This window comes from Diadema antillarum, unplaced genomic scaffold, assembly GCF_040938485.1.
Source record: "Diadema antillarum isolate AM-2024a unplaced genomic scaffold, OU_Dant_1.0 seq00000565_RagTag, whole genome shotgun sequence".
Taxonomy (NCBI): Eukaryota; Metazoa; Echinodermata; class Echinoidea; order Diadematoida; family Diadematidae; genus Diadema; species Diadema antillarum.
This window is the reverse complement of record NW_027271504.1, coordinates 2485721-2501015: the sequence shown is the minus strand read 5'-3', so window position 1 is coordinate 2501015 and position 15295 is coordinate 2485721. Positions and strand designations below refer to the sequence as shown.

Below are 15295 nucleotides of genomic sequence, written 5' to 3'. Positions count from 1 at the left end.
AAGGCTACAAACTGTAATACAAATACTATAGGAGCTCAAAAGGATTATCTTTTCACTACCACCACTTTATGACCCCAAAAGTATTACCAACAAAACAAATTATCACACAAAGTTTATCATCAGTCACCACTTACCAGTTTCCAAGACACCTGATAGGAAATAAGAATGGCAGATGTCCAATATGCATACAAACAGCAGTTCAAGACTCAACAAATGTTCACATACACACCCACACACACAGACACACACACACACACACACACACACACACACACACACACACACACAAACCCTCACTGGTACATATGACTTTCCTAGGTGTACCTTCACTCCCACACTGCACATACACTGTACCAGGTACAGTGTATGGAGTGGCACATGTTAAACTTCTACATTTTACCTTTGCATTCATGTCAATGATAAGTGTTACAGTTGAACCTCTCGTATCCGGACAAGTCGGGACCAGGGCTCATCCGGATAAGGGATTTGGCCGGATACCGGAGACTCAATGCTTTATACATGTACATATACATACACATGTACTGATGTAGCCCATTGTAGTACCACATGTAGTATTAAAATGTGTATACTGCAACCTTTTCATTGTTACACTCAGTAACAGACCCCCAAATAGAGGTTCGTAATTGCAAGAATGAAATCATTTTCTTTTATAAATTCTTGGGATGATTTACCTAAATAATTATTAAGAAATGTATCAAGTATATGTAATTCATGTGTGTTTGTAAAGTGCTCAAGGAGTTGGGAATCCCCCTTTCCTCCCGTAATTATCTTTAAAAAAAAATTAGATTGCGTCCGTATAATAGAGAGATCTGGATAAAGGGAGGCCGGATAAGAGAGGTTCAACTGTATATTGATCTAATAGCTACATGTTGTCAAAAATCTGTATGCATTACAACCTGTCATATGTTTGATTTTAGTTTGATATAAGTTTGAACATCTATCTCTATGCCATGGCTACACATTTTGAGCCTATAATGTGGCTGTTCTTCTTGGTCCACAAATATGGTAACAAATACAATCACAAGACAATTTGCAATGTCAAAGTACAGAGTACTTTTTAGGTGCTGTTGACCTTTCATTCACTTGACTGCTCATACAATGTCCATTTAGATGGTCGTGGACATGGAGGCATGTCCACTGAATGCATACTATAACAAGCCTATCACCACTTATACCTCAGATTAATAGTGTGGGGAGGGAGGGGTAAATATAGGGATCACTTCTACAGTCAAACTGTTAACAGTAGCTACCTGTGTACTATAATACGTCTTTATACATGTGGATGGCACAATGTGATGAGCTGATGTGATTTGCTGACTACCAATAGTGTTAATTATAACTGGTGCAATTAAAGGGCTCGGCACATTCACCTGTTTTCTCGTACTGTATACCCCATACATTTCGTGAGTCTAAATTTTCGCAAAATTCCTGACGATTTTGTGAGTGGTTAAATTCGCGATCGTAGAGTCCTGTACTGAACAGAGAAGTGTAAACGCGTATGTCACATTCACATCGGGATCAGAGTCAGTATTTTTGCGTGTCTTTAATTTCGCGAATACAAATTGTAGCACCTGACTCGCAAAATTTGCAAAAATAAAAACCTCGCGAAATATTCGGCACATACAGTATTACAATGTGGGCTGGACCACTTCACCTGGTGTGCACCTTTCTCTTTGTGAGGAAATAAAGGGGTTTAAACCCTGCTCTTTGCAAAGAAGTGATGTGGGACTTTTACCGACGTGAATCCAAAAAAAAAAAAAAATCGTGATTCCCTTACACATGGGACCACCAGTTACTGGCGAGAGACAGAGCTGCAGAGTGTTCTTGCATCCCACTTGAGAGGACAGTATTAGGCCTACTACACACAACATTGCTCAGCTATAGACTAAACGGGACTCCAACCCAAGCCATTTGATTGCAAGGTAGATGCGCTACTCACTGAGCCACCTAAAAATCGCCCTGCTACATGCATGCACCTGTGTAGAATGGCCACCATCGCACACTGGCTTGATATCAAAAAATAAAGCTCCCATTGCAAACTTGCATGCAATAAAGCAGCCTGTCTTATGCAACCAGCAGCCATCAGTCTGTAATCCCTTGCCCAGTTGGTTAGCGCAGACAATAATGGCCAGTGTTTTCATGCCTATGAGCGCAAAGTCATAATATGACACTGCTTGCACACAATAAGACATCTGCTTACAGAAGAATTCGGACCAACAAAAGTGTAAATAACAGGATGAGCAGATCATTCAGTGTGCACGTCAGCAGGTGTATCGTATCAGTGTACACTGCATTCTTGCGGACGTTGATAAATTTGTGCTATTGAATTGATATTATCTGCACATGTACATTCAACCTACACCTACATGATATACACATCTATGAACAGTGTAGCTGATACAACCATAGCATGTTATCCAATAGTAGTGCATGAAGGGGTCTGCTAACTTATGAAAAATAACCAGCACAACCCCATCCAGAAGGGCCACCTCTCTGAAAAGGTCACTGTTGGGGTATCCCTCCATTGTGGCCCCTACAGCACAAATTTGACCGTTCATGAACCCAAGGGAGGGGAAGGGGGGATACTTGCAGGAGACTTACATTGGTTGTGCCACTCTCTCCAGATGGCATTGTTGAGTCTGATTTTGTCCTTCCACGATAACTTGAGCCCCTTGAAAGTCTTCCACTTGGGCGAGACGATGACGCACCTAAGAGGAGAAGGAAAAGACACAAACATTTACTATCTGAATTAGCTTCAACAGTCCAGAGTTGCAATAGAACTTGTAGTGGTAGAAAAACCAGTAGCTGTAGTAGGGATAGTGGTTACAAGGGCAGAAAATGAACGAGAATGATACTGGTAATAATGAATGAATGAATAACTGAGTAATTATCATAGCAACACTACCATTGGCAATTATGGGATATTACATGTACTACTATCACTGCTACTGCTACTTCTACCATTACTTTATTACCGACATCATCATCACCAATATAACAGAAGGAACTAGAAATGTCGCTATGGCGACTGGTATGCCTCCGCCATAATGCACGATTCTCCTAATAGGTCTATAGTACATGTGGACAATGAGTGATTACATTTTCACAAAATTGGCAAAATATTAAAATGACATGTTTGTCACAAATGCATCGAATGTTTACCTTCCTTGACCTATGTTTAATTGGATGAATAGGAGAGCATGTACTTTAACTTCGACTTTGACCCTTTCATAAGTTTACGCACTTGAGTAATTTTCAAGGTATGGAGAAAAAGTGCAATTTCTGTATTGAACAGTAAATTGTTATCATTTTCATCTGGCCTTTGATTCATAAGAGAATCACTGTCAGGCAGAACATACATAAATATGTACTAAGTTTAAAGATTACTTGAGCCGCTTCCGAGATATGGAAAAAGTAGTAAGTTCAGCACTTTCACTTGATCTTTGACCTTTTGACCTTTGACCTTCTTGGCAAAAAAGAAAAAAATCCCAGAGAATCTCTAGTGGGTAATATACATGCATACATTAAGATTTAAATAAATAATCCTGCTGGCATTGCATAAATATAAGGAAAATAGTAAAATTTCGAAGTATTGCCCTTGACCTTTGACCCCTGACCTTTGACCCCATAAACCCCAAATTCCCTAGCTAACTACTGACAGTCAGTACATGCATGTATACTTTGTTCCATAAAGATACTTTGAACAATTTCCAAGATACAGAGAAAAAAGTGAAATTTTAACATTTTACTTGACCTTTTGACCTTTGACCTTTTGACCTCATGACCCCAAACTTTCACCAAAGAATCTTAATTGGGTAATACATGTATACACTAATTTTCAAGAAAATATCTTCAGGCATTGCATAGATATGGGGGAAATAGTGCAATTTTAAGCATTTGACCTTGACCTTTTGACCTTTGACCTTGAGCATGTGCACCCAAAAGTTGATAGGCACAACTTCACCCCCTAATACACATACATGCCAAGTATCATTAGTCTACCTCAAAAGGTTTTGATAGTTACCCTGTCCACAAAATTCATTACGGACGGACGGAAGGACGGACGGACGGACGGACGGACGGACGGACGGACAACCCGAAAACATAATGCCTCCGGCACCACTTCGTGGCGGAGGCATAAAAACTACTGGTAATCTACTATAAACAGAGACAAAGCTTAGCTTCACACTATTTGAGTATTGTAAAAGCTGCTATTCTCTCATACAGATATTTTTGAGAGTGAGGTCACAAACATTTGCACGAGATGTCTTCACGATTTAATTCGGAGCGAGGCTATCACAAGTACACGAATGCCTGTCCATTCACAACATTATTGAGTGTTCTTAACATGTGGCCCAACAGTAATCCACAAAAATTGCAAAAACCACGCTCTCATGAAAACTAATACCAGCTTTTATAGTAATATTTAGTACCATGGTACAGTATGTCTCATTTTCTGCAAGTCTCATTCACATTATTCATGTGTACTGTTAGTACTTGATATAACTTAACGCTAAAGAGACTGGGCTATTTTGATGCCTCGTAGGACTTGGGGGGGGGGGGGCTCATTGGGCCCCTCAAGATCTTGGCCGTTGACCGCGTGATCGCAAGGAAAATTGGCACGTGTGTCACCCACAAGGTAATCTACAAAACTCAACAGGTAATCATTTTACAAATATTCAAATTCATTTTTAATAAATTAATTATGCTAATTTATTCATGAATTTAAAAAATTGTTAATTTTTGGTTTAGGTACTCTTTGTAGGATTCTTCATGAATATACATTTAAAAAAGTGGTATCAATTTTTTTTCTTATGTATCTTATTGTTTTTAAAATTTCTAATGTATTTTTGACTTTTTGTTTTATTGTTTTTTCAATGGAAATCAGCGGTGACACTATTTCAATCATAAACAACATGAAATTAATTGATTTTGATCAGTAAAAGAAAAAATAATGATACATTCATGAATTTTGGTCAGAAACAGAATTTGCATTGGATTTGTACATGAAATCACGTTTTTGAGCAATTTCCGGTCTGACATGCACTTACAAAATATTACATAACTTCAGAACCACATACCCAGGCGTCGCGAATTTGGTCTCAAAAGTTGCGCAAGACTTAAAAGAAAAAAGTAATGAAACGTCGCGAAAAATGTCAAGGGGGGCCCAAAAAGCCCTCCCCCCAGTCTTTTTAGGGTTAAATAAACACAAGAGCTAGCACACTTTATAGATCTAGATATTCTTTTGTGTATAGAATCTGTGGTTTTTCTTTCTTTCATTTGCCGCTTTTCGCCCTGATGTCATGCCTTGTTTTGTCTATTTTTCAACTAACCCCACAGTTGCATACATTAGCTTCCCACACACAGAGTCTACACGCAACAGACTATATGATTGTTTGTATAGTGCTTACATCTTCAAAGAATAATTACACCAGTGTCAAATGAAGACACACAGAAACCCAAATAAATAATGCAATACTAGAAGTACAATCTGCTCAATATCTTTAACACAGATATACCAATATACTCCTCACACTCACATGCATACATTGTACATACAGTGTATAAGCGCACATTAACTATGCAGATAGATTTCCCACTATGTCATTATCTCCATGAGCAAAACAACACGGTCTTCATTGTATGCCTGCCCCCAAATATACATGTAGCCTCCTGCAGGCCAATAATGTAGGTGCCCTACAGTATTTCACAAATAATTTGTAGACTTCCCGCTTTTCTCAGTCTGGTATAATCCTTTGAGACCTGAAAGCAGTATTGTCAATAATACATCTGACGTTTCAAACTTGTTCTGGATCATTTGTGCTCTTGAGCATAAATGCTGCCACTCAGCAATCACCTATAATAAAAACCTAATGCCGTGAAGGGCAATCCTCTGCATTGTGTACATGCACAAGTCGAAGGCCTACACTGTACTTTTAGAAAGAGGGCAAGATAGGTATGGAGGTGATGACAGCAGGGAGGTGGTAAGCAATGTGCCTTCCCTGTTCAATGAATGCCTGCATGCCCCCTGGAATGACCCCAATACATCAGCCTCTCTTATTTTGTCTGCAAAATTCCTCCTCTGACCCAATACACCCTAATAACTCAGTATGAATGCAACAAACAATCAAAAAAACAAGCTACTCAGCTCTCCATCTCCAAATCCATCATCAAGAGTACAATTCTAAACATTTATCACGTACAAATGAAGCTATCAAAGTGATGTCAACATGACATGCCTGCAGAACTATATTTCAATGAAGCCTCTTAGTGCCTAGCACCATACACTGATACAAATGTACATGTACATTTCATAGGCTTCATAAAGTTCCAGTGTTTGAACACAGAAGTAGAACACATGGTTGAGAACGCCACAAGGTAAACAATGTTTAATGACGAACATTAGTATGTGCACTGTAAGCAATATCCTGTGGAATACATATCTTGAACAATGATTTACTTCTACGACACATGTAAACATCTTCCGACACGAATTTCTATGACATGACGTTGTCCCTTATCTCTGCACCTTGCTCAAGAGCATTTTCATGTATGGCTAATACAGCTATTAGCTCCCTAAGTACCTTTATATTTGAAGAGCTGGCAGAATAAGCTAGTTCGGGGTTCCAGTTTGCGCATGACAGAAAAAGGTCATTTGTACTGAAAGATAGGTCAGTTTTAATATTCACTGAGATAAGCATCTGTCTGTGATGTTCTAATCATTCATGTAATCCTTATAGATGGTGCTTGCCAGTACATCCACCAGACAGCAAGCCTGGTATTTGGCAATGTTAAAAGAAAAAGTTTGTTAATGCATTTAATACCAAACATTAAAATGGATGCTTCCCCCGAGTGTTGACTGACGAACCATTCTGGTCACCTGGTCGATGCAAGTTCATTCTGTGTTTGAATACAAATTCCATGAATTGCTATGCTGGGCAAGCTGATGTATTATGTCGCTTTAAATCAAGTGAAGTGCCAAACCAGCTGACAAAAAAAGATCATTTGTACCCGACAGCACACAAGCTATCTCCGAACTGGCTTAATAGTGGATATTGTGTCTCTCTTTTTGTTCAGTGTATGGTATTGAACATTTGGAGTTACATCGAAACAATTAAACAGTTCAGGCTCACCATAAATGCTCTTTAGCTTGTGTACAAAATAAATGACACCAGCCACAGTTCTCACTCCTTCATGAAGGTGAATTCAAACAAGAAAGAATATTGCACTGATAAGGAGAATGAAAGTGTACGCAACACTTACTGGTCAGAAAACAGAGAAGACTTAATGGCACAAATATTGTTGAGAAATCTCGCATGGATCTTTGTTTTCCAGTGATCAGCCATTCAAATTGCATAACATCATAGCAGCTCAATAAAAAAAAAGAAGAAATCATTAAACTTTGCTACGGTTGTATGTGACTGCATAATTATGTCCAAAATCAAAGAGATGAACCAAAACTCAAGTATACAGAAAATTCTGCAATTATGCTATCAAATAAGATACGAAGCTAATGAACAAACATTGTCATGTAATAATAAATTGTTTTAAAAATGCTTCAACCTCCCCACAAGCATAGGAGTTTACATGCAATTTGCATTTATCAAACTATTCAGTAGGTCATTTTGTACAATGATTGCAACAAGTGGGCTCGGCATAATAGAGTGAAAATTGATTAAATTTGCCGAGTACTCCATTCATCCATCGACGAGTAGCCGGTGCCAATCTTACAATCAATATGTGCACTGTACTATGAGAGAGGGTACAAATCTTGCTGTGTAGATGCTACTGTGTACTTCAGGCACTACTATGATACTATTATACACCTATCAAAGATTGTTCTAAATGCAATCAAATCTGTACAACAATGCATCCACTTAATAATGATCACCGTCCTTACAAAAATGTGTGTATGTGTGTGTGTATGTGTGTATGTGTGCCCCCGTATGTATGTATTTTCAACAGCTCTTTTTTCTTCGCTTTGTTTTCCTCTTTTCCTTTCTTTAAAGATATGCAATGTCTGTGACAATCTCAATACAATGTACTACAGTACCTGGAACTGGCTATTTCACATTCTCATGCACTGGTTATATCTGGTTGTGGTGTACCATACTTGCCAACTCTACCGCTTTGGGCGGTAGACTTCCGCTTTTTAGAGGTTTTGACCGGCTACCGCTATTCTCTTCTGATCTACCGATTTTGTAGCAAACCTACCATAAAATAGAAGTCATATTTTCCCTTCATTGTGCATTGATTCCCTAAAATAAGCTAGTAATTGGAATACTAATAATAATTTCAAGGAACTCGTTCCTCAAAAACGCCGTATTCAGCCTTCTAATATGCACACATGTTTGCACACTATAGTGGCGCACTACTAGTAGTCTCTATCATTTATCTACGTGCATGCGTGCAAGACTTACTGTACACGTGTACGTGTAGCTGGAACCACGCATAATAGTAATGTTTTGGTAGCTCACGAGTGCGAGGTGCGGCCGATGCGGCATACGGTGTGGCATGGGCATGATCCAAGCCAGCCGTGTACGTACGTGATTGTATCAAACGTACAGTTATGTATTTTCATATCTAACTTGTGGTAACAATATGTTTGATTACTTTTTCACATATGCTTAGCCTACAAAAATTATTTACCAATATGTCTGATTTTATTTTTATATTACATGCATAGTCTACAAAATAGTTCATAGAGTTACATGGATTATATGTTCTTTTTATCAATACCAAGAACCCTTTAAAAAGGTTAAAAAGCATGCACCAAATCTCATATTTTGATATTGAAAAACAAAAAAAGTCCACACCGCGGGAGGGGGGCCAGCCCCCTCCCACACCCTCCCCCCCCCCCCTCGCGCGCAAGCTCGCTCGGGCTTGGTCGCTTCGCTCCCTCGCAAAATCTACCTCTTCAGGATTGCAAAATGTTGGCAAGTATGGTGTACACTGCATCTACTATGTAACAGTACAATGTAGGTGTACACAACCAATGTCAATGGGCACGGCTCTCTGGGAAACCAAAGCTTTACGTACAGTACAGTAAGAGGCTGCCATGGGTTACATGTACTACCATATCATTAAACATGAACTTTGTGGATGATGGCTAATGAGGCTTATCCGAGCCTCTCAGTACAGGGTGTCGTACATATTGTGCCAACCTGTAGGCCTACAGAACACTATCAATGTCTTTTAATAATGAAGAAACTAATCTGTACATTTTGTAATGCACATGAACTGAATTGTGTCATATTCAAAGTACAATACTCCACTGTGTGGTCACATCAGGTCTACAAAACTGGCAATAAATGCACTTCTAGTCTACACAGTTCTAAGGAAATGCATACATGGAGTATAAATGTTAATATAAATGACTGTAAACCAAAGCACAGTAATCTTAAACAAATGGGTATATATTGAGGTGAAGATGTCGAGTACATGTAGTGCACACTAGTACTGGCGAGTCTTTTTAACCTCCTTCACAACAGTGAGTCCCGACAATCTGCCCTTCCCCTGATTCACCTGATGGCCTAATTCCGGGTCAGTGTCAAGGTTCCTTCCAGGCCATTGTTTATCCTGCTAACGCTCTGGCCTGACTTGGCATTCCCATGACCCCATGGGTTCACTGGAATGCTTCAGAGTCTATGTGGCTACAGAGGAGAGTACAATCAAACAGGCATGCATCGCTAAAGACAAAGAATCATCTACTTTTGTACACATAATTAGAATTTGGCACTTTGTGCTAAACCAATCAAATAAAACAGCAATAATGTGCCCTCTTTAAATGAAACTAACAATGCAGAAAATCCATTTATTTTAGAATGAAATATACTGCCGCATGCAAATTGTACAAGTATATGCTGGAGCACAGTACATCTCATATTAGACATCACTGTGGAAATTGTGACTGTAAATATATGCAATAAGCACAGTATACACTGAATTATAAAGTGCTTTTCATGCAATATAATTAATTGCTGCACCGCAGGAGCTTTCAGATTACACGCCAACATGAACAGAATACCGGTAACAATTGAAAACAATGCCATGGAAGACAGGCTGCCGTCCTGATTCCTTGCACACACAATAACACTTTCCAGATGACAACACACATACAACGTAAATGGCTCCATCCTGTTTTTAAGAATGGACAGTACTTTCTGCTGAGATCTGTTCCAAAAATCAACAGGACAGGGGTCATTCAGTTCCTTCCCCCCCCCCCCCCCCCCCCCCCACACACACACACAGATTGATATTCAAATTTGACATGGCATGCCTTTTGTGGACCATCCACCCCTGGCAATAAGCTCCTCACAATTGACATGCAAAACAATAAGGAAGGTAGCATATTCCTAGTAACCTTGAATTCTTACACTGTACACTGTACTTTCCTAAATCTTCAATATCTACCATAGTACAGTCTATGATTCAGCCCCCTCACATTAAATGCAATTCATTTGCTTGCAAACACTTCATAGTATCAACCCTCTACTGAAGTTTGAATGTAACAGATCAAAAGATGGCAAAATAAAATGATAGTGAATTACTTGGTACTAGTCACTTATAATAATTAGGACATTGCTCATGATAATGATAATTATGATTATATCATCATCATCATCATAGATCATTACTTTTATCACTACTTTTATCACTACAACATATAATAGTTCTTAGTCCTCTAGTTTGAATGGAAGCTAGAGCTGCAGTAATGCAGTGTTGCCTGGCTCAATCTATAATTGCTATTGAAATATAAATACAAAGGTGCGTGCACTGCACAACAGAAGCAGGTCTCAAACAAACATTGGTAACTTATGCATGAAGTGCTTTATACCTTATGCTAAACATAATTTCAACTGTACATACATTCCATACATCTATAAATGCAGGGAATAGCACAATTCGTTTGTTCTGGTTCAAATTTATTTCAAAGTAATTTTAAACCCCTTACCCACCGACTTTGGATCACTGTACTTTTCTAGTGCAAAAGTGATATGCCCTTGAGAAAGGTCAAACCCAAGGCATGTACCTAGGTAAAATGTTTTGTAAAAATTCAAAGTTTCTGCTCATGAACAACCTCTTTTATCCCACATTGCGTTGCTTTTTGATGAGATCAATCTCATGGATTTTAAGGAGTGTTATTGATTGTAGGTACTAGTGTGATGGCTCAGACGGCTTACACGTGTACATTGTACAGTACATTTAAGTTTCTAGTTCAAGCTTGATGCCATGCTAGAGAAGTCTGTTAGCTCCTCCTGTCTTGAGTAATACGTCACAACAAAATGGTGTCATGTGTACGCCATCTGGCAAAGCTATGTACTGAATGTTAGACGCTCTCTGAATTGTACATTACACTACATGTACATCAAGTGCACTATGGACTCAGATTCCCGTCCTACTCAAAGGAGATTGTGGTGATACAGACAGAGCACAGAATTACAGACTGTAGTAGACCAAGAAAGTCACTATTACAAGACATGTACAGGACCTCTTGTCATCAATAAAGAATACGGAATGATTATGATAAAAATAACGAATACTGGCATGTCAGTGTGATGTCACTTATAATGACTTAACATCCTGCTGGTTGGATCAAACATGCTACCACATACAGATGTTTTATGGTAATATTAAAGTCTTATAACACCTTTCAGTGATGTAACTGCAGTAAGTACAGTGTATACTATGTAGGTGTTGTTACTTCATAGCACTTAACTTTCTGCTATGTAATATAACTATCAGTAGTTTTACTACATGCATTTGAAATAAGTGCTTGCCTGAGTAGTCTGAAGATGATACACGTAGTATGCTTTTATAAAGTCTTTAACTTCAAATGCAGTTCCAAATGAACAGGACTGTGGATAAGACACATGTGGCTGTCTAAATGTTTTTGTAGGCCTATGTGATGCCACATGTCAAATGACAAGTAAAAGATTTCCATGCATTTACCTAAAAATATTCTGAACATAAATTTTATTGTAATGCTGTTGTATTTAGCATCTAAGAACCAATAATATAGCATTACAGAAGAAATAAACACACCATGAACTGGACAAGTAACCATCAACCAGTAAGTGGAACGACGATAGCGACAATTTTGAGAGGATATACTTGGAAGCCCGAGTGCTGCTACACAGCAATCTTCCAGTATTTTTGGTATAAAGGTAAAGGTATGACAAACATGCATCAGTAGGCCCTACATAAAAAGTCTTTCAGTGTTGTTATCGGTATACAGGTACTTTTAGAGCATTATTTTCATAACCTTTAAACATATGTGTACCAGACAGCAACAATAAGGTAGTCCATTTGTGGTCAGCTCCACGCAATTTTGTGAGCCATTTATTCAAAATTCTGAGACATTTCATTAGAGCTTCATCATTCTGACCATTATAGGACTAGAGACCAGTCTCTCTGCTCTCTCTTCCTCTCTTCTACTAAAAAATGGGCAAAGTAGCATATCTTTGAAGATTATATTGAATACATGTACATCCTTGAATAAATTAACACAACTTCTTATGTAGGTTTAGTTTGAATTGAGGATTTGGATTTGGGTTATGGTAAATGTTTTGGGGTAGAATTTATGATTGGCTTAGCCTGCTTATCTATATTTCATGGGAGCAAATGTTGCAGTCAACTTGCAGTCCTGAGCAATGTCATGGAACCTTCTCGACCTGTGTGCCTCAAAAATATTTGTAGGAGCCAAAGTAGGCCTTGAGTTTAGGGAAGCAGGGCCATAGACTGCATCAGGTAGCCAGAGCATGAAACAAGCAGCTTAGAAGGGGGTGAAAGCAAACTCAGAGCTACTCTAGAGACAGAAAAGGGCAGAAAATATAAAAGAGGCACTTTGAGGCAAGCTTTTAGATTATATATTCTCTCACATCACAAATGATAAGACATGAATGGTACCTTAACATCCAAATCCAACCGATGCCAGAATTTCCCGACTTCTAAACTACCCTGAAGCTATGAAGTACAGTTTGAGGAAAACTGGTCAATCTATTCAAAAGTTCTTAGTTTCTAAAGTTTCAGTGCTACCATATTAGGGAGCTTTAGATTTTGACGCGCGAACGTTTGAGCCGACGCTTGCGCTGGACGTTCTCCTCTCCCTGCGTCGTGTGGAAAAGTAGCTTTAGATTACGCTGGGACGCAACGTATAAAAAATAAAATTGCGCCCCCATATGATCAGTGCATGAAAAAGCTCTCTACGTCGTAAACTGTGCGGACGTGAAAATAGCCCAGTACGCGTAGTAAACAACTCAGGCGACGCAAGCTAAAAATAGATTGACTTTACGCGCGCTACTGCGCAAGCTCAGAACATTTTTTTTTTCCTTTGAACGTCCGCGCGTCTAAAATCTAAAGCTCCCTAATGTTGGATAAGAATACTATAAAACCAGAAACATCCCTGTGGCTGTAGCATGAAACTTTCATGAGTTGGAGCCAACAGCCTCTTTCTTGGCATGAAACTTTCATGCACTGCCACTGGTATTCAATGCATCATGAACCACTAGAAGCACTCTACTCAAAACCTTCCATGAATCTTCGCTCCTCGCGAAATTTGCAAAAGTTCCCTGCACAAGAACATTTCTGGTTATACAGTAAACAAAGACTCAACACAGTTCATGACATCATGCATGGATGATATACAGTAGGCCTAGATCAACTAGTGTATACGGCATACGCCATAGAGTAGACGTTTAGATTTTTTAGCAAGTTTAAATTTTTCATGAATCGCGACTTCCCAACGATTTTGCAAGTGGTAAATTTGCGATAACAGAGTACAGTCAATGTCTACTGAATGGAGAAGATATGCCAGCATGTCACATACACATTCATGTCAACTTCCAGATCAGTGTCAATATTACAATAATTTAATCAATATTTTTGTCTTTAAATTCAAGAATAGAACCCAACTCACAAATTCGCAAACACAAAAACCTCACAACTATTCAGCATATGCATGCGGTAAACACAATAAGCAGGTTCAAGAAATCTAAACAAAACTCCACAATTTTTTTTTGTTGAAAAGTGACGTCAGGCTAACGTTAGGTCGCGTGTCTTACCTGAATTATGAAACATTCCCTCCTTTTTTACACTGATTGTATTTAATGTAAAGAGTTTGATTTAGATATCTATAAAACTAAGATCTATGACTATAACGTTAGAAGTTTTCTTTAAGGGGATAATCAAAGTGCTTTTTCATTCTACTTCTGGCAGAAAAACATGTTGAACTTCTTACTCGTGGTATGCCAGGCTCATGCATTCAAACAGTTTGGTGAACGATGCATCAATTTCTAGCGGTGCATCTTCGTTGCCAAAGCGGTAACTCCCTGTAGTTTCCTTGTTAGCGTTATCAAAGTTGTAACCAGCACTCTTTTTCACTTTGTGTGGATTGCTGACCATAAAGTGGCCAGAGTGAATGGTTTCTGTGGAAGTCGAGGGGCTCCTCGGCTCCTTGGGTGAGCCCAGAGCAGTGTTGCTGCTCGAGCTGGAACTCCGACGGATGCGTGTCGAGGCATTCCCAGAGATGTTCCTGCTTCTATCAGCGAACGCAGCACCAGCTGCTGATAATCCCTGGTCATAGAGTTGATTTTCCCTCGCTGCTGAGGGATCTCTCCATCTCATTTCGTCGAATTGAGCCATTCCTACTGTGTTGTGAAGCACGGGGAAATCGTCTCTAGCCATTTCAACGGCAAACATTGGACTAAGTTGTCAGTCGGTCATTCCTATGTCAGATAATAAAACATATCCACGCACATATGATACGTCTACGACAAACACAGCGCCATTTTACGTGTAAGGTACATGTAGCTAGCTAGCTGTGTTCATAAAATCGACCCAGTCTGTATATGCAAGAATAAGTACAGTGCTGTGCACTTCTCGTAGCCTTCCAGCCAGCAGTCCGTCGCCCATGCACACCGTCTCTCATACACAGAAAACATGTACGCACATAATGCTAAAGTACACACAGATAGAGATGCCAAAGAAGTGGACATGGAGGATCGGAGCATGTAGCGTGCCATACAGTACAGTACGTGAAGCCATGGCTAGCTAGCTGGACGCGCGCTCAGGTCTGTTCACACAGTGTACAATATAACGCGTTTGAGGCACCATAGCTATCTACAGACACACGCGTGGATGGAAGAAGCCATTCCAGTCATAAAATTATGATGGATCGACGACCACAATAGAACGATGGTCGATGCTATCGCAGACAACTTTATCGCATATCGATACTTCGGGAAAACAACCCAAGGGGTTCAAGGGGTTCGAA

General features: G+C 39.3%; 1 protein-coding gene across 1 annotated transcript in view; it reads right to left on the bottom strand.

Annotated features, from left to right (window-relative positions):
* Positions 1-14816, bottom strand: part of LOC139735168 (uncharacterized) — a 59555-nt gene extending 44739 nt beyond the window's left edge. Inside the window, exons 1-2 of the mRNA XM_071645928.1 lie at positions 14261-14816; positions 2623-2729 (exon numbers count right to left, since the gene is read on the bottom strand). Of these exons, the coding sequence (XP_071502029.1) occupies positions 2623-2729; positions 14261-14721 (568 nt within the window). The 5' untranslated portion in view covers positions 14722-14816. The remainder of the gene's footprint in view (positions 1-2622; positions 2730-14260) is intronic.
* Positions 14817-15295: the final 479 nt, after the last annotated feature.